Raw genomic sequence first — 26,749 nt, 5'->3', positions numbered from 1 at the left:
ATAATGCTGCTGAACATGTGACATAGATGTGATGGGAAATGTCATTGCTTCTTATGAAACCTTATTACCACACAGAGCTGTATTGAAATCCATCGATGAATCCCCTTAGCTGTGGACTTTATAGATCACAAGTGCCAGCACCTACCCTGATCATGCAGTATTTGTATAGATTGGGGGTAAGGGCCAGAAGGATGGATGACTAAGACAGAAGCTTGCCATATTTTTATTTTTTAATTATAACTAACTAACATCTTCAGTTGTTGTGGGAATTAAATGTCCAGAGTCTCCAAGCTCCTCATTTATTTGCAAACATGATATTTATGACATGCATTCTTTAAATCTTTCATTTGATAATGACAAGCACAGTTCTGACAGTAGAAGGAAGATGAAAAAAGAACCATAGGAGCTGTTTGGGTCTTTGCAGTTTAACATAATTAAAAAACAACAACAAATGTGTGGGGACTAAAGAAAATGTTAGATCTACAAAGATCCTCAAAAGTCAAATAAAAAACATGGTGCAACAAATACTGAGTAGAACAGGTGGCAGCATGAAGGAGCTGCAGGGCTAAAATATGGATCAAGATTGTATTTATCACAGTTACTTAATAGTTGGAATATCACCCCCCATTTAAGTGCTTCACAGTGTTTCAGAAAGAAAAATACTGTTTATTTTCAATGCTGATTAGAGGAACATGACCCTTAAAATAATAATACATAATAATGCAAGTATAATGCACATTTTCAATGCAAGTTTCACTTCAGAGCCAGTAGAGCTAGTGATCAGAGTTTATGCTAGAATTTTTTAAATATTCCAGAAATACGGCCATATAGAACACCTGCCGGACATATGTTTTAAATAGCCATATAATAGCCTACGTTTGTCAAATTCCCGTTTATTTGCACCATGACTTCATTGAATAGAAGTGCTCTGCTGCTTGTGCAAAGTTGAAGCCATCCAACCCCTCGGCACAACTTGTCATCCTCATCACCCTTGTCACCTTTTCCTCAGCGCAGCGGCTCTTCTCAGGGCTGTGTTTATCCCGCTCTGCAGGCACACTGGACACAGGGATTGTGCTGCAATCTTCTCCAGCTTTCCCAGTCGGGATAGATTTAGTCACATGACCAAACTGTCTTGGCAACATATCTTATAGGTCACACAATATTAGGCTATTTAATGCGCTATTAATCAATTTATTTATTTATTTGGCATATTTCCCACCGGACATTTTGGCCATTGATATTTTCATTTGCCGGACAACTACATGTGATACCGGCGACAAGCCAGCATTTGCCGTCTAACGTAAACCCTGCTAGTGATTTTTGGAAACTTCTTCAGAAATGTCATCATCAGCTATCTTTCCTGCATATTAAAGTTGAGAGATGGTATGGGAAATGTTGATTTAATCTAAAGAGAAACTGAAAAGAAACTCCTCTTTGTATAGCAGTTTGATCCATTTCAAGTTTTGGGAGTAGAAAATTATTTAAGCCACATGGTGATGCAGATTTGTACCTTGTTTTGGGTAAATGTGCACATATTAAAGCACACCAAAGAAGATAAAAATGATATGTATTAGTCATCAGAAATATTTGTACAATATCTTAATCCATTTGTTCAAAACCTGAAATGGACTAAACTCATGGAATTTTGTTTCCTTGGTTTATTTATAATCTATGTTCTAAAATTTTTTAACCTAGGACAATTCATTTGGGAATTACCACAGTCTTTAAAAAGAAAGCTAAGAATATGTAACTTTCATGCTTCGTCTTCATCCTTGTGCTCATTCTGTTACCTCCTCGTATCACACAATTGATTGAAACCAAAACAGTCATTTGGGAAAGAAAAGATTTATTGTGCAAGTTCTTACCTGTTGGGACATTGTCATGAAAAACATTAATAATATGTGTATGGCTTGTCAAGGTACACTGAAAATAACAGTTTGCAATTCTACATCTCGGGTAGTGATTACAAATTTTATGATAATTGGAATTTAATGGCACCTGAGCTAGGATTTGCATACATCAGCGTAAAAACAGTAATTTCAGGAAAACACAGAATCCATAAATCTCTTAACACAGTCACAGTAATTATCTTTGCCTTCTGTCTAGAATTAGCTTTACAAAGCATCACCTCATTTTATGCTGAAGAAGTATAATAGGTCAAGGACTAAATGAGGTTGAAGCAGCAGTGGAGACTTGCCAGTGAACCTATCATGAATTCTCTAGAAACTCATGCTCTGTCTCCAAAAAATTTACATTGTAGTATTTAAAAGGTGCAGTCACCGTCTCTGCCACAAAATCAAATAGGCATTCCTTATCTCTGATTTTGCTGATCGCTTCTGCTACTCAGGAAATGTGTAACTGAGGGCCAAGGCCTTTGCTGTATAATGTCCATCATTTGAATAATCTCGATAGGAAAAAAAACAACTGAATTGCATCTGCTCTTACATATCAACATGATGGGTTTCAACTAGAAATAAATACTTCAGATCTTAGCTTTGAAGACAATACAATAAAATTCCATTCATGGTTTTATCATGCAATGCCTATGGTTCAGCTAAAAGAGACTGGAATATATCAAAGGTAATGTATTTGCTAGACTGTAAACTCATTGAAACCCAGTTTAATTGGGTCTAACTCATTCTTTCAACAACACACTCTTGTTCTGAATTACTCTCCTGTAGGGTAGGCTATTAAGTACTACATATGTATGATATGGATTTAAGAATCGACCATTTTCTCTCTGATGATCCTAGTTTTTGCTTTTTTGCAAGGTTTACAACATTTTTGCACCAGATGAATAACTGGCCTATAACAAGTATTCAAGATGAACTTGCCCGGGTGATAGATGACTCCTGTGCTTGCTTTGTCCCGTCCGCAGGCATGAGTAATGACCCGCTCACAACCTGTTGCATGGATTAAATCAAAACCACAGGCACTCAATACAGTCAAGTGGTTATTTCTAGACATATGGAATTTAAAGGCACACTGACCTATGAATATTTCAAAATATTTGTATAACATTAGTCTATATATGGGAAGAAACCAATACTACTCAATTCTCAATAAGGCACGGAATACAAATCATGAGACATTATAAATTTTAGGGTACTAAAGGTGTATTGGGAGTGTGAGCCTTGTATTACAGGCAGTGCTTATACTGAAATATATAAGTATATATATCACGAGCGCTTCTTTAATTGTACATTTTAAATGTGTTGATGAAGGTACCGTTCTGTTTAACATTCATAATAAATGCTGAAAGGTTCGGAAAGTGCACGGATGTGTGTTTCTTTGTTTATTTATTTTTCTGAAAATAACTTTTGCATTATATTCCGTTTGCCGGGGTCTTCTCTTGGCAATGTCTGTATATAGATACAGAGCATGATGGAACAAAGGCTGCAGGCACAGTGCTTGATGTGTAATCCCAGAAGCACAACAGTAATCCTCGAAAATATTAAATATTTGATGACTTCTTCATTGATTTACTATGACACCTGGGCCGCTTCTATTCCCATTTCAGAGAAAAGTGTTTAACATTCCTACAGTTGCTGGGATTGTTATAAATTAATGGAGATTATGCCCAAGCAACTAAAAAAGCAAAGCAAAATATTTTCTAGATAACTTTTATGTAACATACATGATTGTATTTTACCAAAGCATATAGTGAACAGTGTAAGTATTTAAATATCGAATCATATTATTTTACTACCAAACCATATATAAAGTTGTACATGGATATAAATATACATAAATGTAGGACACCATTGTGACCTGAAAATGAATAAGCTTTTTAAATTTAAACCGTACACAGCAGGGACCTTAGCCATGGTTGTCAGCACTGACTGGTTGCTAGGTAACAATTACCTGACTGGGCTTCACTCATGCAAAATTACCCTCTTTATACCAAAGTAAACTGAGGTAGCAAACAATACAGCAGTATACAGTATAAGTATTAGAACGTAATGTTTATCAAAACTTACTTTTCATATTCTCTTGTTCAGATTCATTATTCATAATGTCATTAGTCTCTTTTGAGATGAGGTAAAACTGCAAATACTCCAAAAGCTGTATTGATTTTGAAAGAAGCCAGGTTTTGTTGACAAAAATAGAATATTGAAAATAGTTCGTCACAGAGACAGAACTAGGTTTCTAAAGTTGTGCACAGCAGAGTATCCAAAGTACATTTTTAATAAAGGTCAACCTATTGACTTCAGTCGTTTTGCACGTCCTTCTGTGTAGTTTAACCTGAAGGCTATGTAAGGAGACAGACCAATATAACATCATTCTGATCACATTTCATTCATCACAGAATAGTTGTGCATAGTTTGACAAATACATAATTTGTCAAAACTCAATATTTAAGGATTTCTCTAATCATGATAACGTTTGATTTGTGAAGCTGTGGCAGCACCTCATTAACAGTCAGAATATAGCTTGCCATTTCTATTGCTCAGTTCTACAAATAATAAAACATATCTATCTATGCCTTGACCTCAGATTAATTGTTTATTAGCTGGATTGTCTGCACTTGCATACAATTTAATTTGAAAGTTTTAGATGAAAGATGGAGACAGGGCAAGGACGGCATGAACGAGGGGACTAGAAGATTCTATCTAGGACACGAGGTAAAACAGCATTGTAGGAAAACACAATTCGAGCCAGACATTGATCGATGAAGAGACGTATTTAGGTACAGTTTGTGATCGTGGTGTTGAACGTTCTGTGAACCATCAGATCTGAGAGGAAGCATTTCAGTGGTGCTCTTTCAGAAAGTAATAACATATAGGCCTGAGAATCTATACAGCTCCCTTTTCGTTTAATTCTTGACAGTTAGCTTTCAAATGTAACTTACCTTACACACACAAATCTTTTCATTGTAATCTCCTTGCAGTTGCATTCTAAGTGACACTGAAAATACAATCACCAGATACCCACAATGCACCATTCATGTCCATAGGTACATTTTAGACAGTGGCAACCAGATGTGACTAGTCATCAGGGTTTGTGTGTTTTTTATGTTTCTTTTTTATTATAAAGCTGTCTTCACAAAATAGATTGAAACAGATTGTGTGCTTCAAGAACTCTTATACAAGTCAGATGGGCTATTTTGATTTATAATTTCTTGTTCAAATATATTTTTTATTTTCATGAATATTAAAAAGAGCCCTTATTGATATACTTACATGTTATGTAAATCCTACACACAAGATATGTGTCAAGGCTGTGTACCAATGATCCCACAGAAAAGAACACAAATTTAAATAGTGAAAGTGAAGTATTTTTATGCCTTGCAACCTTTCATTCCATTAAACGTTAATTTAACATGAGGTTACTGAAATACCATCTATAGTATGCATCAGTGTAATGCATTCCTGTCTACAAATTATATTAATTGTTAATTGATGAGATTAAAAATTGTTTGAAGCAACATGAATTCATTGCATGCTATCAACAATAACTCTTTGTAACTTGGATCTGGGGCCTGTTATTTTTTAAATGTATAAATATATTTTTTAAATATATATATAGGCTCTTGTTTAAAAAATACTTGTATTATAATTTTTTCTCTTCTCTCTTATATTTCAATTAAGAAAAGTGTTTTAGTCTCTGACTGCTGATTGATTAAGGTCCATTGAATACCCATCTGCCTTCCTGTTTGTCAGAGAAATGTTTCAACATTTGTACACATAGTCATTATTTTATTCTTTTGAATTGATCCTAATTTACATTTGTATTTTACACTGCTGATAAGTGTTGTCTTTTGTATGAAAGGACTTCTCATCCCACAGTACCTAATAACATCTCGGTACAGTTATAGTATGGAAAACTGTGAAAATGGTGGATGATGATGATGATGATTATGATTTTAATAATTTGGTATTAAAATGTGTAATAATAAAGTTTCAGTGCTCAAACTAGGAAATCATTAAATGTATTGTTTCCATTTGCCCCCACAATTGAGTTGATCGTTGGCCATGTTTATAAGTCCATCGGCAATTGGTTGTTCACCCAGCTTAACTTAAAAAAATAACTTCTACAGAGCATCGCTTGTACTGTGATTGACTCCCACATGGAGCACAATTCTCTCAGTCCCGCAAAACAAGACAATAGTCAAGTTCTGAGTAAAAGATGTATGATTTATCATCCTCAAGTTTCCTATAAAACTCCTGGGTCTATTTGTGTATAGTTTGTGTGTAAGTTTTCTCAGCCTCACTGTCTACCCGTCACCCAATGTATTTCTTTTTTTTAAGTCACAAAGTTACATAAATTATTACAAAGCTACATGGTTCAACAATCCTAATCAAAATGTTTCTCCTCTTTACACGTCACCCTTATTAACATTGCAGGATAGATGGTTTGCTTCCTTAAAACTTGAAACACTCCATCAAGATGTCCATCATCAAGGGACGTTCAGTACTGTTGTGTAATCCAACATGACCATTGTGGGTCTGGTTGTTGCTGTGAGCTAAATTGTTGACTTTTGTATGTATGGAGGTGTAATTTAGGATAAATGTTGGTAATTTAGCTCCCTCTGCATTGGAAAACAAACCTGGGAAACCAGCCGAACTTGTGATTCTTTCTCAGACAGAGGCCTACATCTGTATGCTGTACAGCAATTGGTATCGGCAGCAGAATGAGTTTGCAGTTCTAGGAGAGGGAGCTGATTCCTTGAATTTGAATGTAATCACAAGGCACTCAGATCTGCAGTTTACAGTCAATATATTGTGAAGGTACAGGAAGGATAATGTATAAGCAAAAGAGCATCTGAAAAGCAGGCCGGCTATCCATAAAGCTAAATTGTAAAAATAAATAAATAAATATGACACAACAACACATCTGAGGAAGGTTATTAAATATACACATTCAAGCTTACATTGTCCTCCTTTTGCCGTTAAGTAAATTGAAAAATCATGAACATTTCCCCTAGATTTGCTTAGTATTTTTCCCAGTACTGTGCTGACCTAGAAGCAATATAATGCACAGGGATATAAGAACATTTTACAATCTTTCTTTGAAATTCAATTCTCAGAGCGACAAGCCAATTTCCACCTGCTTAATACACAGTATATGGTTCCAGCAGAAGAAATGTATCAATAAATAAATAATCTTAACTTCTCAACATTGACCAGGAAAAATACTAAGAATTCAACCTATATATTGAGATACATGTTATGATAAATACCAGCAGAGAGAGGGTTAAATTATAATAATGCTACAGAGAAAACTTTAAAGGTTCTGCTGTTGAAAAGGGATAGCTGCTTCTTATAATCTAGACTAGGGTACCAAAGAAGTTGTTTCCATAACAACTGCCAAGTAATAATATAATAGTTATAATCATTTCTCTGAGCGGTGGGGTCACAGTGCATCATTCAGTCAGTGTATTAAAATTAAAATGTTTAATGTTATTCAGTGCCTATAGAAAGTCTACAGCCTCTCTTAAGAATGTTCACCTTTTGTTGCCTGATAGCCTGGAGTTAAAATTCAGTAAAATAAATAAATAGATCCACATAATCCAAGTGAACAAAATATTCTAGAAATGTATAGAAAAATAATTTAAAATTAAAACTCAAATAGCTTGGTTGGATGTGTCCACCTTCTTTGTAATAGAAATCTTAAATTAGTTCAGGTGTAATGAATCACCTTCAAAATCACACACCACGTTTAGTGTCAAATTGTAGAGATTCACATGAGTTCAGGATAAATTCAGCAGTTCCTGTAGGTTCCTTTTGCTGGGTGGTGCATTTCAAAGCAAAGACACAACCTGGAGCACCAAGGAGCTTTCAATGCATCTCTGGGACTAAGTTGTTGAAAGACAGATCAGGGGATGAGTGTGAAAAAATATCAAAGCCATTGAATATCCCTTGGAGCACAGTCAAGATGATTATTAAGAGGTAGAAGGTGTATGGCAACACCAAGACCCTGCCTAGACCAGATCGTCCCTCCAAACTGGATTGACTGATCAGAGAGGCTACCAAGAGGCCAATGGCAACTTTACAAGAGCTACAGGCTTCTATGGCCAAGACTGGTCAAAGTGTGACAACAATCAGAGCCACATAAAGAAGTAGGAAAACTTTTTAACCCTTTAACAGTGTTACACTTTCTGTAGGCACTGTACATTATGTGGGCGAGATTGGTAATCTTGTTTTGTAGGATTGCAACCCATTCATGGAACACAATCTGAAACTAAGGAAGTGGGCCTACATGCATGTTCAGGGTTTTACATCTTTATTGATGGGAACACCATGGCATACATGTAGTTCCCTGACTTTGGTGTGGGGTTTGATTTGGGCCCCTGGACAGTCAAAGCTTGATATCTGTGATGGAACTAAGTTTTGGTAGATATGTCCCAATTCTCATAAGGGGACTCTTCCAGTCTAATGAGAGCAGTCTTTTCACAGAAGATGGTGAATGAACTCACATTGCCTCTGCTCTGCAAAAGTAGAAGAAGTCAGGACACCACAACTAGTATAACCTATTCAATCACCAGACATAAAACCCAATAAGTAGATTTTGGCCCTCTTATTGATCCCTGAGATAAAGATCAGTGTAAACGAACTACACACTTCTTCAAATACAGTACAACTAGTCTTTGATTCTTCTAAAAGTTAAGGCAGTTAATGAAAGTACTTTTTAACCCCAACCCATACCAATGAAATACACTTCCAGCAGAGCAGATATGTACAGAACCCAGAAATCCGTTCAGGTCTTTCATCCATGCATCCAATTTGAATAACTGCTTCATCCAGTACAGGGTCACGTTGAACCCGACAGGCCCTGGGCACCAGTCAGGGTACACCCTGGATGGGACGCCAATTCATTGCAGCAATTCAGGTCTTCGTCATTTTAATTGCTTGTAAAAATACCACAAAGCGAGTATTGTTGAGTGTGCTGGTATTTTCTGCAGGAAATTATGGCTTCAAAATAAACAATTCATATTTAATTTGAGGCATTATGTCACATTGTTTTGTGGTTTTCATATTTCCGTGTGTTCTTTTTTGTTTCCCTCAAGAAAGCATTGAGTCTTATGGGGAACCCCTCCCCCTATTCACACTCTGGCAGTTTTTCTTTTATAACTACATAACTCCATTATGTGATAATTGGATTGAAAAGCACGGAAGGGATAAGGTCCTGAGGGAGTTTGTAGCTCCCAGGGTCTCAGGGAATTTTCTGGCCTGTAAAAGAATGTCCCAGGTTTTGTATTTGAAATATGTGCTATGAAATATACATTAAAGTGTAGCTAATGCATGTATAAAACAAGGTGACCGCAACATGCTTAAAAAAAAAAAAAAAAAAAAAAAAAAACTTTTCGAAGTAAGCGTTCCTGATAACTATAGATGTCATGCATTAAACAAATATATATACATAGGAAATTGAAGTAATGCGATAGTTGTAGGGTTTATATTTGTATATTGCAATTTCTTGTGCATGAATTCCATCAGGATATCACTGTGACGTTGCCCGTACTTTGACTACTCTTACCATCTAAACAAAAAGCATTTGGCATATTTTTTAAATTAAGTTTGTAGACAATCTGGAATTGAGAACCAGATGGTAGTAGCCATGGGTGGCAAATTATACACACTGTCTGTCGCACAATTATCTATACTGGCATTCTATATATCAAGACATAAGGTAGGACTAAAAGTCTTCACCAAACTCTATGGTTATAATTTTGTGTGTGTGTGTGTGTATAATATCTTTCTTGTGACTTCTAACTCATATTTAATTTTGAATCTTATTTACTAGCATTTACTGATTTGTGCAACATGGCACAAAACACAGCATATCCCATGATATGGCCATCTCCTCATGATTCCACTCTGTGGTTTTCAGACTGTTTTTTAGACTATGATTTATTAGTTTATTTCAGGGCTGCCAAAAGTTTTCATTACTGCGATGCCTTGGCAAAACAGACATAGGTTAGGGGAGGCTAACTTGTGACTGTTGCACCTGTTTTCATTTTAACCTACGGCAATTTTGAACCCAACCCCATATCTATCAATCAATCCATTTGTATTTGGTATAACACCCTTCACAACAAGTTGATTTCATATATTTAAGACAATACGGGGTGAAAAAAAAAAAAACTGGAGAGCTAGCCCATTGGGCCACTCTTCTTTCTGTTTCAAATAAGAAATACAATGTTCTGCAACCCTGGAAATGGAGCAAAAGCTTAGTAAATCTGGTCCCTTGTGCGGCTCCTTCTGTGATGAAGCTCAGGATTAAATTACACACGGGGAGCTAAGAAGCTAATTAGGAATTGTGATTGGTAGGATACTTACTGTATTTGTAGTTTTTCCCCATCATAGTATTCGTGAATTAATTATCTCCATAAGCAGCAGGCTGTTGAAGTCGAATTCTTCTTGATTCTTCAATTTCAGGTCAATCAGATCGATGGTTTTAAACTAATAAAAAACACTGTTGTGTATCTCTGGTAGCACAAGCATACTAATGTGTCTATGAAATGTATACAGTGCTCCAAGGATGTTTTATCATACATATCACTGTGGTGTTCTCAGGATTTGTGAAACTGTCCAACTTTGTGGCAGTATTATACTTACAAATAAGTAAATATACTGAGGTTAGTTATGCTGATGACTGGTACTAGGTGAATAAGAGTATGTAGGCTATATCATTCAGTGTAGGACAAACATCTCTCATCTGTTGTTTTGGCATTCTGGGCAGCTGCACTGTAAATAAGCATTATGTAGATGACTATAGTGTCATATACAGAGGAATCCTGTTCTCGCTTTTTCATTGTGGTTATCTGAGTTATAGTGAGGGAAAAAAGTATTTGATCCCCTGCTGATTTTGTACATTTGCCCACTGACAAAGAAATGATCAGTCTATAATTTTAATGGTAGGTGTATTTTAGCAGTGAGAGACAGAATAACAACTAAAAAATCCAGAAAAACGCATTTCAAAAAAGTTATAAATAGATTTGTATGTTAATGAGGGAAATAAGTATTTGATCCCCTATCAATCAGCAAGATTTCTGGCTCCCAGGTGTCTTTTATACAGGTAACGAGCTGAGATTAGGAGCACGTGCTCCTAATCTCAGCTCGTTACCTGTATAAAAGACACCTGTCCACAGAAGCAATCAATCAATCAGATTCCAAACTCTCCACCATGGACAAGACCAACAAGCTGTCCAAGGATGTCAGGGACAAGATTGTAGACCTACACAAGGCTGGAATGGGCTATAAGACCATCGCCAAGCAGCTTGGTGAGAAGGTGACAACAGTTGGTGCGATTATTCTCAAATGGAAGAAACACAAAATAACTGTCAGTCTCCCTCGGTCTGGGGCTCCATGCAAGATCTCACCTCGTGGAGTTTCAATGATCATGAGAACGGTGAGGAATCAGCCCAGAACTACACGGGAGGATCTTGTTAATGATCTCAAGGCAGCTGGGACGATAGTCACCAAGAAAACAATTGGTAACACACTACGTCGTGAAGGACTGAAATCCTGCAGCGCCCGCAAGGTCCCCCTGCTCAAGAAAGCACATGTACAGGCCCGTCTGAAGTTTGCCAATGAACATCTGAATGATTCAGAGGAGAACTGGGTGAAAGTGTTGTGGTCAGATGAGACCAAAATCGAGCTCTTTGGCATCAACTCAACTCGTGTTTGGAGGAGGAGGAATGACCCCAAGAACACCATCCCCACTGTCAAACATGGAGGTGGAAACATTATGATTTGGGGGTGTTTTTCTGCTAAGGGGACAGGACAACTGCACCGCATCAAAGGGACGATGGACGAGGCCATGTACCGTCAAATCTTGGGTGAGAACCTCCTTCCCTCAGCCAGGGCATTGAAATTGGGTCGTGGATGGGTATTCCAGCATGACAATGACCCACAACACACAGCCAAGGCAACAAAGGAGTGGCTCAAGAAGAAGCACATTAAGGTCCTGGAGTGGCCTAGCCAGTCTCCAGACCTTAATCCCATAGAAAATCTGTGGAGGGAGCTGAAGGTTCGAGTTGCCAAACGTCAGCCTCAAAACCTTAATGACTTGGAGAGGATCTGCAAAGAGGAGTGGGACAAAATCCCTCCTGAGATGTGTGCAAACCTGGTGGCCAACTATAAGAAACGTCTGACCTCTGTGATTGCCAACAAGGGTTTTGCCACCAAGTACTAAGTCGAAGGGGTCAAATACTTATTTCACTCATTAACATGCAAATCAATTTATAACTTTTTTGAAATGCGTTTTTCTGGATTTTGTTGTTGTTATTCTGTCTCTCACTGTTAAAATACACCTACCATTAAAATTATAGACTGATCATTTCTTTGTCAGTGGGCAAACGTACAAAATCAGCAGGGGATCAAATACTTTTTTCCCTCACTGTATCTGTAGTTAACAGTGCTGACAGATGTTTCTAGGTGCTTATTCAACAGGGACGTAATAGGGTGCCCCATTTTGTATTTTTATTTTTTGTTTCTTTTTCTTAATTTCTCTCTCCTCCCCCTTTCTCCTGCATGGATATTTATGCATTTCAAAACAAGAGTTTGTCCAGATGCTTCATATAATAGCCAGATTAAACCTTCTCCCAGTGGCTGAGGTAGAATTCACTTTACCTGTCTTGCTTCACTTAGAAAGAAAATTCCAACCATCTTTTCAGATGTTTCTATACTTTGTCTTTGTAGACTTTGATTAAACAGCTCAGTTGTAAGAAGCCTGTGTGAATTGGATACTGTCTTTGCTAATGGGTTTTATTGAATAGGCTAAGCTTTGTTAGTCTGCTAAAGAATTGCAACTTGAAACTCCCACACAACATAAAGCCTACAGCCATTTTGGTGCCAAATTTCCAAACTGTGAAAAGTGTTCAGGCATCTCAAGAGGTTCCTAACAATCTTGCATGTTTAGGTCTTGCATATATGTTTTTTTTCTGCACAAAGTTACGGTAATCTAATCATCCTGCTATTTCATTTTTCGAATACAGATTGAGGTAGTGTTTTCCTTCATTTTTGATTACAGTTTAGGATGTTAACAAATATTTTCACAATTTGAGCATTCCAAATTATTATTGTGACGGCCATTTTGTTTAGAACTTTTTAGAATTTGAAGTTTTATTGAAAATAATATTAGTTTTAAAGCATGGTTAGAAAAATAAAGCTGTGAAGACCCTGGTTTAATATTTACTTGTCTAACTGCCGGGAATATGTTTTATCCAGTTTGGTCTGTTTGTCATTTTTCCACTCTTGTTCCTCTTCAAAGCTCTTTTGTTTGCTGGGTACTATTTTTATGAGTAACTTATAAATCTGTGAAAAATGCAGTCTCAAACCTTGGGATATTTAAATCTTTCTCTTTCTTTGTTGTTGTTCATTGTGATTACATTTAGACACTGGTCAGCCAAATCACATAATGAAAGATTGAGGGTTCAGAAGAGCAGTGCTTAGTATGTATCACCTGGTGGATTTATGTATGTATACATGTGTTTGTGTATATATATATGTGTGTGTGTGTGTGTGTGTGTGTGTGTGTATTTTTCAATTTCCATTCAAGTCTGTGCTTGTATAGTTACTTTTTCTTATTTTGTTTTAAACTACCATCTTCAACTACCAAGAGTTTTATGTTGGCCATCCCTAACTTTCAAGAGTTTTTTTTAATGGTGGTGTATAAAAACTGTAAATAGCAATAAAATTGTAAGAGCCATATGGCACATTATAGTTGTTCTCTTGGTATTTATTGGGCCTTAAAAGTCCATCCCATCTGTCTTTATTGTACTCATCAGGAGCAAATAGTTCTTGTTTTTAGTCTAATACATTACCCCTAAATTTGTGAATATTGACTAGCTGTGCTGAGTTCTGGTAAGAACAGCTTGGACTGAAATCTGTTTTAGATTCTTAAGTGTTCTCCATTTGGTTGCAAAAAAAAGTAAAAACCAAAACCTGTAATAAGCATACAATTATGAACATATAAGACCATAAAACATAGCCTAGCTATCTTTGGATTCTTAGGGGAATAACCCCTAATCATACATGTTTAAATTAAGTATTAAGTAACTGTGTTTAAACCCTCAAGGACTCAAGGAAAATGTGCTTTTTATCTAGAGGTTCTAATGAGGTGAAGACAACCTTCCTACGAAACCAATGTTTTCAATTTCAGAACCGAATTAAACTTGCATGACCATATTTATGTGAACAAAGTAAACAATTATAATTATATTCAAAGTCAGTTTTGCTTTCTCTGGATCTAATGGGCATCTTTTTCAAATGCTAATCTTTAAAAACTTAATCAGAATATTTTGTATAGCAACAAAATAGTATTGCTTTAAAATAACCTCACATTATTCCTTCTGGTGTACTGTTTAATATTTATTTCTTACAATGTTATGTTTCTGTATGCATATCCTTTACTGAAGTATGTCTGCATTGCCAGGTTTGGTGGAACATTTTGCTCTGTTAATTTTGAATGCCACATTTGTGAGTCACTAAGAAAATCTCTTGCAATTCTTCATGCAGATTAATTGCATTTTAACAGAAATATTTTATTTTACAGGAAGCAGACTAAATAAGGATCTCAAGCACTATCTAAGTCAGAGGTTTCAGAAATCATCTGCAGACCATGAACTACAGCAAACCATCAGAGATAACCTTTATCGCCATGCTGTGCCTTGTAAGTACAGTCTTTTATCACATTATACTTTTTGAGGAGAATGTCCTCTGTGGTGTATTGTCTCAAAAACATGTCCAGGTTCAGTTTGTTTATTATTATTATTTTACTCTGCTCTTGTTTGTTTGTTTGTATCCTTCATGAGGGACTAAATGAAACTGGAATCCTCAATACTTGTTTCAGTACCTTAAAACAGTACTTGATAAAGTACAGTGATTTGCATGGTTAATTGCCTTAATATTTGTAATTAAAAACATTCCGTTACCATGGTGTTTATTCAAATGTGATTCGATTAAACAGAGATGGTCCATCACACTTCAGTCAATAACCCTTGTGAATTTATAGGGATCAATGCGAAAAGCAATTAAATGCAGTACTTCTTGTTAAAAAAATTGACAGCAGTTTACCACAGATCTACTTGGTATGCTTGATTTGCTTTAAAGACTTGTGAAGAAATGTATTGTTTTACTTTTGTTGTTGTTGTATGTTATTATTATTATTATTATTATTTCCCATGGGTAATCATGTACTCTTACTGATGATATATACCAGAACTAGTTCAACAGCAGGGATTAGGGAAAGGCAGATTTCACACAAAAAAACGGACATAGATTAATTTGACACCTGAAGAAAAAAGCTGAACCAGCTAAGAGGTTCTATGTGACACCTTACTTTTTGATATTTGTGGCACTGTATCCAGGAATAGAAAGCATCCTCCACATTACTAAAGTAACTTCAAAGGATACGAATTTAGGTTTGTCTTTTTCTCATAAAGTGTTTTGTTTTGTGCGCTACCTTTGTGACTACACAGCAAGCAAATTAAGTCTCAAGTCTCAGATGCCCTAACAGCTGCTTTGTTTTTTTCCCCAGAATAGTTCTCTTCGTTGTTCCTTCCCCTCCATGTTCACTTTTTCTGAGCATCTGCATACAAAACAGACCCTTTTTTTATTTCCAACATTAGCTAATTTTCCAAGGTTTATAAATAAGTATATTTTAGGAAATATTTTTTTTTAGAAGTCCAATCAAAGATATACATTTCTTGGCATACAGAAACAGATCTTAGTCAGTCTGTTGTTAAATCAGATCTGTCTACAGTACATTCAAATCCACATTGGTATGGCAGCAGACCGGAACTGTAAACAGACTGGATACTTAACTAGCATTACACATTCTTATATATGAGGGACATGGTCTGTGATTTTGTATCCCATGTAAAACAGTAGAGGAACATCTTTCTCTGTCTTTTTGTTGTTGTTGTTGTTGTTGTTGTTGTTACTTTAATTGTTAGATGTAACTAATTGGACTGAACTGACAGCCAATACAGATTGTGAAAGAATACCTTTCGACATTCTGACAAGTTAACAGATGCACAAACACACTGTTTAGGATCACAGATTCAAAACTATAGGCCAGCTTTGTTAATGTCAACCAACAGTTAAATCTGCAGATATCAAGAAAGCTTGACAGGAGCGGCAGGCATATTTAGGAGAAGGCATCATCTTCCAAATAAAAAGCTCATATACATATCTTGGTAGAGCATTATAATTGGAGAGCGTTGTGCGACATCACTTTAATGACCTGAAAGCAAACCATAACGGATGGAGACGCTTGCATGTAGATTCATATTTTTCTCATATTTTTCTCAAGTACATGTGACCATTAATTCCAGGGCTCTGGACCAATCTCTCGCACTGTTGGATTATGATGTCTTGTATTTTGAAAATAGAATTCTCTAGTGATTATGTGGTAAACATGTTAGATGCATAAAAGGTCACTCCAATTGAACATGACTGAACTGTCTACAGAGCATTTGTATGTGGCAGAGAGAAAGAGTGAGGCGATTAAAACAGGACTTGGGTCTTATAAATGCTTAGTCAGAGAGGCTTATTCCGAAAAACAGTATCATACAAATTTAGTAGGACACCCCATCACTTCTATGGATTTGTTGTGATTTTTTCAGAAGAAATCTTGGAAAACAGGCAGCACAAGCAGTATTGTTTAACTGTGTATGTCCCATAAACGCAATTCATTAAAAATTCTAAGAGGTAATGACAAAAGCTGTAAATGGTAAAATGTATTGGACTTTTTCAAAGTTTACTTTTAGTCATCTTCACAGACTATTTTGAATCGTGGATCAGTGTAAGTACTACAGTATTTAAATGATCACAATGCCATCTGTGAAGGGGAGGGAGTTGAATGCACAATCCTTTCAAAATGTAAACGTCGAATGAATGTAGCAAGGAATCCTAAGAGAATGATCCCACCTGTCTTTCATTACTAGCAACTAACAAACTTTTTTGGGAGGGCAATTAGAGAATTGATGGCAACTAGATATCTCGGCTTCCCTAGGCGCACTTTTCCCACACGAATCAAAACAAACAAAATAAATAAAATTTGATACAGTACTACCTGTAATTAAAACTAGTTCTAACTCGTTCACTTTCTACCTTGAGGGCACCAAATTCAAGCACTACCTCCTTTTCTACTATACTTTCAATCATAACAGGATTCAAGCCCTGGTGTAACTAGAGAAGCCTAGACTACACATTTTTAAATTCTGAAATCGTACTTTGCCATCTCCTATGTCAATGAAGCAGTAGATTTACATCTTTATACCGTCTCAACCAGTATTGTGTATTTTCACATCATAGTTTCTTTAGTGCCTTATGATCCATTAAGTCTTTGATATATCTACAAATTCCAATCAATTTTACTTTTAAACAGTTAATTCAACCCTCTAATGTTTTACAGCATGCACTATATAGCATCAGCCAAGGATGATTGCCGTTTACAATCAGTCATACAGTTTATGCTGAATTGTCATTGAAATGTCTTCACTCAACCCCTAAACTAATTATTTTTCAATGCACTCCTCTGTGCTCTCGATATTCTGTAAATTACATCTCCCCTTCCTCACTTCTTATTTTTTTACCATGTTTTCTTTTGCCTAAGAACATTTTCACAATTCCAGTCACTGAGTTTCGATATATTTATTTTCCCCCACAAATTACAAATTGCATGAATTACATTCCTCATTTTTATGTCTAATATACAAGTCGTTTATTTAAATAAATCCAGCGATGATATGTATCAAAGACTACTTTGGCTCTGTTACAGATTTGTGGGGAATGGATTGGATTAGAATGGCCAAGCCTGTTGTTTCAAATTTCTATGATGTCAATTTAATAAAACAATAGAATACTTACATAATGTGAAGATGAGCTATTTTTAGTTGTTTTTAATATGTATTTCGTCCCTTCAAATACTGACCCATCATTGATCCACAACCTCTGCATTAATCATTAGGAAGTGTTTTTTGTTTCTTTTCATGGTCAGTTATGATGTTCTTCTGCTATCCTTAGGACTAAATGAAATACTATTTACAGTGTAAACTTTAACCATTAGTTTTCATGTATTTAAGTATTTGGCATTATGATTAATGTGCTGCATAGCAGGGTCTTCAGTACAGGGTATAATATGGAGGTTACCTTCTGAGTATCGCCTTTCATTTTGCCCTCCGAAAGTGTCTTTCTCCCTGAAATGACTGGTGAAAAGGGCTTTTCTCGAGAGCTTTCAGCAAAGCTGCTGAGAAGAAGCTGATTGATTGATTGTAAACCTGTGAAAGTGACACACAGGGCTTAATTTTTTGGAGATGCTGTGAATTCAGTGGTATAGAAACTAGGTCACGTGCCTCTGTTGTTGTTACAGCTGGCTGATTGGAGCCATTATTTGGACAGAGGAAGGGCAGCGCAGCAGGTGGCAGCGTAGCGGAGGCTTTGTTTCTAGCCTGGATACTTCGCACTACGTGCTCTGCACCTTAACACAACCTGATGTGAAATGGTGTTTAACATCCCAGTGTGAATATTGAAGAATCAATCAATACCTTAGCACTGCTTTTGCTGAAACTATCTAATGAATTCATTAAGCTCCATGTAAGAAATGTGATACCAGTCTGTGTTGCTCTGAACCACTGTAAGCCCTTTTGAACTCTCATATAAATGCCCTTGTAGGAGTTTTTGTTTATGAATGACGGCAGTAGTTTTAAAAGGAATATCATGCACTCTTATACTGAGGATTTTTTTTTCTTGTCTTCTATACAGTGAAAACAGCTATGTGTTCTAAATTACCATTTTCTTAATTTATAATCAGCCGATAGGTTGGTCAACAATGTGTGAAATTGACATTTAAGATTTGGTTGCCTAGGCTTAGCTTATTTTTAGCTGCAATATGGAGAACTGAGTTACAGGAAAATAAGTAGGTTCTTTTAAGTGTGTTAAGTCTCTGATGTAGTGTAGTAGAATTTATTGGGTGTCAGTCTAACAAGAAATAGAGCATCTTTTAAAATTAGTAACCCTGGTGTTTTGAACCAGACAATTTTGCAGCTGATTACAGGAAAATTCGTCTTCAATTCTGTGGTATGTCAAGGCTTGTGGATCTGTGTGGAGTTATGGCCTAGCTATGCAGCTGCTGCTCCTTTGTTCAACAAGTGAATGTTTTCATAGCTTGACCAGTGGGTCACCTTGCCAGGTGGTTAGTGGCATGTGTACTGAATTGAGTCATTTAAACATATGACACAAACTAAAGGAGACGTTATCAGCATGATTTTCAAATGGGGTATGATGAGAATTGGTTGCAAAGTGAGTTTTAAAACCCAATTTCTGTAACCAAATTATTTTGTTTCATTGTTCAAAGGTGCAGAAAGATACATGATACGTTTTATATAAGCTCTTATTTTGCCCCTTCTTAAAATCATGCTGCTTATTACTCTGCTTCAGGGTTGGTTAAGTCTTTAAATGTTTTTCTTCTGGAAAGGAAATATAGATGAATAACGTAGATTTGAGATTTGTGGCATTTTGACTTTATTGTAGAATGGTTATGGGTCTATATATTAACATTCATTATTTAGGAATATTTTTGTGAAATAAAATGGCGAATGTTAGGGTTTGAATCAAACTGAACTGTTCCTTTAAGAAGCAGCAGTTGTGGCTGTGTGCTGGGGGAGGGAAACAAGATGGTTGCCTCAAAATAAGCCCAACAATAAAGTAATCTATTGAACACAGCAGCAAAAATGAGACACTTCAAGAAAACAGACTAGGAGAAAGTTGATATTTTGTGTGACTTGTTCCTAAGGCCTCTGGGCAGAAGAGTTCATAAGCACTGAGCTCTCTTTTCTCCCCACACATCTTTGAGAGCTCTGCCTGTGTTTTTTTTATTTTTTTATTGTAGGTTTGTAACTGTCTCCCCTCCTTCCCCACCCCCCCTCTACCATCAACTCAAACAGGTGCTTGTTCATAATCCCAGGACCTGCATTAGAAGCGCCTGCAGGAAATGGCTATTGCAAAGGCATTTTCATCTCTTACATTGCCAGCTCCGGTGCAGATGGGCATTGTTGTCATGTGCTGGAAATGTCACCAGCGACATAAAAGGCAGTCTGCTGCATTTTCTTATTTCGCACCATCAGCTGCTCCTACCAGCGATCCCCCCCCACCCCCCTTCCAACCCACCTCCAATCTCCTCTTCTTCTTCTTTTTTCTTCCTTTTTTTTTAACTTCCAATCTTTTGTTGAGTGGCAGCCGCCCTGCTATAAGTAAGCCCCTTTACTCCCCTCACATTTACGATTCCTGTAGCTGCTGCTGCTGCTTTTTTTTTTTTTCTTTTTTTTTTTCCACTCGACTGCAGAGCTGGGGATCGTTATTCAAGACGACTTTCTGTTTGCACCTCACAAAGGGAGGATTAATCTTTCATTTTGGGCTTGCATTTCTGAAGATCCAGGCAAGTGTGAGCATTTTTTAGATGTGAGACCATTTCATAAATGCATTTAATATATGCAAAGCAAGTTAGATGTTGATATTGTAAAAGCCTTACTTACTTAAGGTTTGCTACAGAGGCTACAGAGATGGGGGTGGGGGTGGGGAGGAGACACGTTCAGTCAGATGCAGCCCAGAAGGACAGATGGCTAGTGGTTGTGTTTTTTGTTTTTTCAGGTTTTTTTCCCCTCTCTAATTCATCCAGCAGGCATTATACAAGGCCCACTGGTACACAGACCTCTTTTTCACTCAGCTGGAGACGGGTGTGTTTAGGAGACTGGGGGGGGTGGGTGGGGGGGCAGGGTGTAAAGGGGGTCATCAGCCACAAATAGGCTGAGATGAGGTCCAGATGCCATCAGAACAAAAGGTCTTTTTAATAAAATGCACAGAGGAAGCGTGGCACTCGCATTGTGCTCCCTCCGCATTGCAGCGTGGAATTGGGGAGCAAAATTTTAATGAATACATTCCACAGTGTAATGACAAAGTGTACTCCAGTATTTTATTTTATTTTACCTTATTTTATTGATTTCCTTGTGAAAATAGCCAGGGTTGCAGCAAAGGGAAAAGAGGAAAGCTCCTGACAGATTCTATTCAATGGAGGAGGGGGGAGAAAAAAAATGGTACACCGAGGTAGCTATGCAAAGAGAGGAGAAAAAAAACAAACAAAAAAACACAGAAGACAGATGAAAACAATGGGATTTTGTAGTGCATGTTAATGGTGATATGACAGGTGCTGAGTAGCTTCAGGGCTGTGGCGTTTGTGCCGGCGCTAGTCTGGTTTGAAAATGGGATTCTTAATATAATTCAAATACCTGAATAATGAGATATGGGTGTCTCATTCTTCCATTTACTAAAATGGTGAATAATTGCTGATCTTAACAGGGGACAGAATGAAACTCAATTATCACGCTCTGGAGTATTTGCTGTGGAGTTAGGCAGCATCTTTGTTGAAGCTCTGTCATTAATGGCTGATTAATTAAACAAGGTATCTCGAAAACCACTGTTGCCAGTCATGCATCATTACTGGCTTAACTGGTAAGGATATAAACACCAGAGGGAAGAGGGGACATGGGGGTGAAAAATCCAAAGCAATGTTAATTAATTTGGCAGAATTGTAATCTAATTTTATCTACATCTCATTGGAAATACTTTCACTTGCCTCAGAGTTTGGGTGACTGGGTATTTGCAATGTGACTGGTAGCTTTTGTTACAGAAAGTAGCTTTCCTGGTCTTTTAAGAACTCAAGATTTGTGGACCTTTAAATCCTTATCTGGACCTGTTTTTTTTTCTTTCCTCCAGAAAATAGGTCGACTTCTAAAATAAAACTGCAGTTGAACACCACTTTAATTGCAGTGCTGTTTTCTACTTTGGGAAATTATTAAAAAGGCGGTATTGAGAACTCAGTGTGCTATATTTTGTCCTCCCTCTCCTCTTTGAGATACATCCAACAGCGTAACTAAATTAACTGCATTTTCTCTGTGTTTATTCAACAAATGCAAAAAAGGCCAAAGATACATCCCTACTAAGGTTAAAAATCTCATTAATAACTTGAAGAAAACAAAAAAGGAAAGTGCTTTGTCACTGGAAAAACTGTATTATGTAATTATTGTATACTATTGTATGTATTTAATTCCTTTGTGTCGTGTTTATTGGTTCATTTTAATGTGTTCAGAAGAGAATCATTGTAATAGGATTCTCATTAAGTTATTCAGGCGGACCCCTTCAAGCTTTGACTTTAGAGAGTGTGTGAATCAGTCAGAATCATAGTTAGATGCACAAACATACAGTCTCTCTGAATTTCCATGTTCTGTATATCCTGATATGGGCACAGTTAGAACAATGAAGATTACATTAGCATGATCAAGAAACAAAACACATCACACATTCAATGTCTTTACATACATATTTTGTGCATTTTGTGTTGAATGGTTTCATAAGAGTCAATACACCTCCTTACAACTGTGTGGCTGTTTGATGCATACACTGTTTTTACAAAATTTTGACCAACGTTTAAGGATTCCTGATTATACATTACTTCGGCAGAAATATTTAAAAAACTGACTTAAAATTATGTTTGGACACTCACTGGGAAAACATTTTCCCTTGTACTTAATTCAAATATCTTTTATCTCTGTTGAACATAAACCAGCAACTTCAAAAATCTGTACCTATATTCTTATTTAGATCTTTATCTGTAAATATTATCTAATATATGTAAAATGTTCTCATAAACGGCTTTGTCAAGTGTATGGAAATACAATATATCCCATGTTTGTTCTGCAAAAGGTCTACATCTGCCATTTGACTGATCTGAATATGTTGAAGTAGCAAATTCACTATGCATAAGTTTTCAGTCTAGTTTGCCCTTATTACATGTTTGTTGCACATTCGCTCCGACTAACAGCGATATTTAGTTCAGTGTCTTGGCCCATGCTTGAATGGAATTTGTTTGCCTGATGTATATACTGTATATCAGACTGACAGCAGTAGGTCACATTCATGGACAGCTAACTGCAAATCTCTGGCTGCTGCGAAAGTTATTTATTTTGTCTCGGAACAGAAAGGTGTTTGAATTGCCTTGCTGGCAGGACAAGTAAAACTTCCATCTTCATTGAATTGCCAGTCTATCTAGAACAGCTGAGCACAGTGATTAGTCACCAAGACTAGCCAGTTGCTGTGTCTGTTGTTACCACTTGATATGTAGCCAGTATGTTAGATTGTTCTCAGTATTGTATGAGGTCTGGCAGATTGCAGTTTACTTTTAAAGAAGCATTTCTAATACTTTATATGTATCTTCTAGTAAAGTTAAGAGATTATTGTTTATATAATTTCAAAGAAATCATTGGTCACCAAAAATGGAATTCAGATTAGTGGTTGTTCACTCCAATTTATTTTAATATTACTAAGTATATTGCACATCTTTGTATACATATATGAATAATAAAATACTGATTCAATATACCACATCCATTAAATCTCATCATCTTTATTTGCATCTGCCACAAAAAAGTAAAAAAGCTCAGATTAAGTACTGTACTGGTAATAGTGTTTCACCATAGGCCAATCCTGCAGCTCTAACAATAACCAAATGAGACTGAACGTCATGTGCCAGTCTTGAGAAGTTCCAATTCTGGCATCGAAACGAGAACAGTTTAAAATTGTTCATCTTTTTTCTCAATGGTATTCTACATGATTCAGTTAATACCTATGTCATCCTGCCCCCTCAAAATTGCTTGCTGATTTTCTATTTATCAGTCAGCCTGTCATATGAGACACGGTGGAGTCTTTGGCCTTTGTGGACTGGTCTGAGAATTCATAAGAAAATAATGAATGTGTCTGAGTGAAGATAATGTGCGATACATGTTTATATCCTGACGGTCAAAGTTCAGGATTCGTTTGGATAAGGAGTGATACAGGCAGTGTCTGTAATGGGAGAAATTATAAAATGTTCAGGTTGTGCCCATTTTATAACACAGTGCGGTCTAAACTGTTACATTTAAAGAAAATACAGCATCACGATAAGCTATAGCTATAGCTATAGATATAACACCTTATATGTAATATTTTATGAACACCTATACTCAAACAGTTACAAGGTTTTTACCTCTGCTGTCGAAACACTAATTCTCCAATTAATTGTTGTATAGTGGTAAACTAGAACAAATTATTTTCAAGCAAAGATATTCCTGGGAAAAGTAACCTTATTAAGTTTAGTGCATAAGATTAAAGAACTGTGATAGAAAGGTTTGAGATCCCAGTATCATACAAGCCTGGTAGAAGAATACCAAGATGAATTGTTAAGAATTACATGCAAGAAAGTACAACCCGAACACTACAGGGAAACCAATACATAAGAAAGCAGTACATCATCAGTGAATAAGGCCAAAATCCAGTCCTCTTCTTGGGAAAATACATTGATAATCAAACCTGATCTTTTTTATTTTTTGTGTGCGACATGTTATGGGCTCAAAAGTGAAAATTAATTGAATTGTTTCCAATGCAAGAACCAAAGCTCATATAGAGGTGACAAGGACATGACTGCCTTGAAAAATCAATCATACCTCCTATCAAGTATGTTGTCTGTCCTCTCTAGATGTGGACCTTCTTTGCCCCTTCAGGGACTGCAAACCTTTGCTTGATTTGAAGAAAACTGAAAATGCAATAAAGGAACAGAAATTATTACTGACTAAAATGATACCTTGATATCTATTTCTTGATATCTATGATGTACTATTTTGTAGACTGTTTTTTTTTTATGTAAGGTATAATGTAATATCAGTATAAATTGATGCAGCTGTAAGCTGCATTAATACATAGGCTTTAGGTTTTCACCACCCATACAGAGCCTTTGAATGCTGCCACGTTTTAAGTTGAAGCAAATTGGAAACAACCTTCTTCTCACCATACAGCTTCATTCACTCCTTGGGCTCTGTTGTCTTTCACTTTGTAAGTTGAGAATGCCAAGTCCCAGTTGTGAAAAGCGCTTGGCATTGAACTGTTGCTAATTGTGCATTAGACTTTGATCTGTTTCGAAAAAATAGGAAGTCATAGTGCCACAGTATATCCTACTTGGTCTTAACAACACAACTGGAAGCTCCACAGAGAAGACCAAATGTGTTCAATTGTTTTTAATGTGTTTGATACGCATCACTTTTAATTTGTCCTCGGAAAAGATGTCCGCTTCTGTTTGAATATTTTAATAATTTTCTCCAGCTGGACATATAATGGTTAATTATCATAGTTTATTATGCCTTTCCACCAATATTGTGAAGAATACATCTTTTGTAAATAAAATAATTAAACTGAAGCCATCATATTTGATCAACATGTGTTTTTGAAAAGTGAGGCAATGGTGCTTTAAGAATACCACTTCCGTTTGAATACGTAAATTGTAAAATCTGTTGTGTTAGTTGCATTACAGATTACAGAAATTGTCTAGATAAAAAAAATTGCCGCAGACACCTATGGTCTGCACCAAATAAAGATGTTGGTCAACCTGCCAACATTGAGGATTGGTCAGGTGGTCGAGTTCTTTGCACGGCACATGGCACTTTCCTGCACTTTTTGCCTGTTTTTTTAATCAATAATGGGTATAGATTTTTTGCATGCCACGTCTCTGTAGTGGTTTTTAAGCCACTCTTTGGCTTGCAGTGTGGGCATCTTTTTATTGAGTGTTCTATCAACCTGTCAATTGCAAATTACAGTTGGAGTACTTGATGATGACAATGTTTTTTATTTGTATTTGTTTTGACAGAGAATTCTTCCTTCTGTCTAATCCAAGCACATTTCCCAAAATAGGCCTACATATAATTAATATTTATTTATTTTTAACATGTCGTTCATATACATTAAGGGGACTCTTTTTAAACCTAAAAACTATTTTAGTTCTAAATTCTAAAGCCTACATTTTCTAAAATTTGAGAAGCAAGCAGTCCTCCTGAAATACTCCCATCAACGCATTGATGATTTAGAAATTGGTTGCAGCTGATGACACCTAAAGGCCTTGTTTAGCATTTTTATTAAATCATGGTTGGAAGTAAAGGAAGTTTTATTTACACCATTAAAATACATATTTTCTTAGAAAGACAATTGATCATTTTTCCCTCTCTTAGAAATTGAAAACTGGTAAAAGGACTGCACCATTAACAATTAGAGAAATGTTTTGTTTATGTATAAAAAACACTATCAAACCTGTTATAAAATATTGGAATTTTGTTTCTTTTATTTTTTATTTTTTCTGTAGTTGTTATATTGTGTAACAGTTTCAGAAACCACACCATTACACTTGCAAGGACCTTACAATGCCAACAGTGTAATTAATGTGTTGGTTTCCTGTTTCCTCTGTGTACTACACATACAGGGTTAAATTAAAACAATGAACCTATATGCATGCAGGTCCTGTCCAGCCAGCTTTATCTCTAAATCTCATTGAGGCCTAATCCTGCAGAGGCCCATCATTTGCTTTTGGAGTGTTGATTGCCAGGGTCACATGACCTGCAAGAGGGTGATGCGAGCGCCTTGTTTATCATGTGTGTACGTCTGCGTGCGTGTGCCTGTGTGTGTGAGAGGGTGGGAGAGAGAGAGAGCGAGAGAGAGATGGAGAGAGAAAACGGGAGAGAGAGAGAGAGAGAGAGAGTCTGTGTGGAGGTGGGCGGGTGCATCGGGGGGACTGAGGGGCAGGAGACATTCGCTTCAGACAAGAGCTTGAGTGTGAATAGCTCACATTGGCTTAGCTTCTAAGCTGGGCAGGAGGACTAATTTGCTGTGCTTGTGGACTTTGATAAAAAAAAATAAAAAAAAATAGAAAAAGGCAGCTGCCAGTAAGT

The 26,749-nt window shown here is 36.5% G+C and overlaps 1 protein-coding gene across 12 annotated transcripts in view; it reads left to right on the top strand.

The window, feature by feature from the left end:
• The window catches only part of magi1b (membrane associated guanylate kinase, WW and PDZ domain containing 1b), a 158,007-nt gene that overhangs the window by 65,582 nt on the left and 65,676 nt on the right, over positions 1-26,749 (top strand). For all 12 annotated transcript variants that reach the window (XM_066697996.1, XM_066697999.1, XM_066698007.1 and 9 more), the window contains exon 2: positions 14,503-14,619. In XM_066697996.1, coding sequence (XP_066554093.1) covers positions 14,503-14,619 — 117 coding nt within the window. The remainder of the gene's footprint in view (positions 1-14,502; positions 14,620-26,749) is intronic.

Source organism: Amia ocellicauda, chromosome 3 (assembly GCF_036373705.1).
Source record: "Amia ocellicauda isolate fAmiCal2 chromosome 3, fAmiCal2.hap1, whole genome shotgun sequence".
Lineage (NCBI taxonomy): Eukaryota > Metazoa > Chordata > Actinopteri > Amiiformes > Amiidae > Amia > Amia ocellicauda.
Note: the sequence above shows the minus strand (reverse complement) of the source record. Positions and strands in the feature narration are given on the sequence as shown.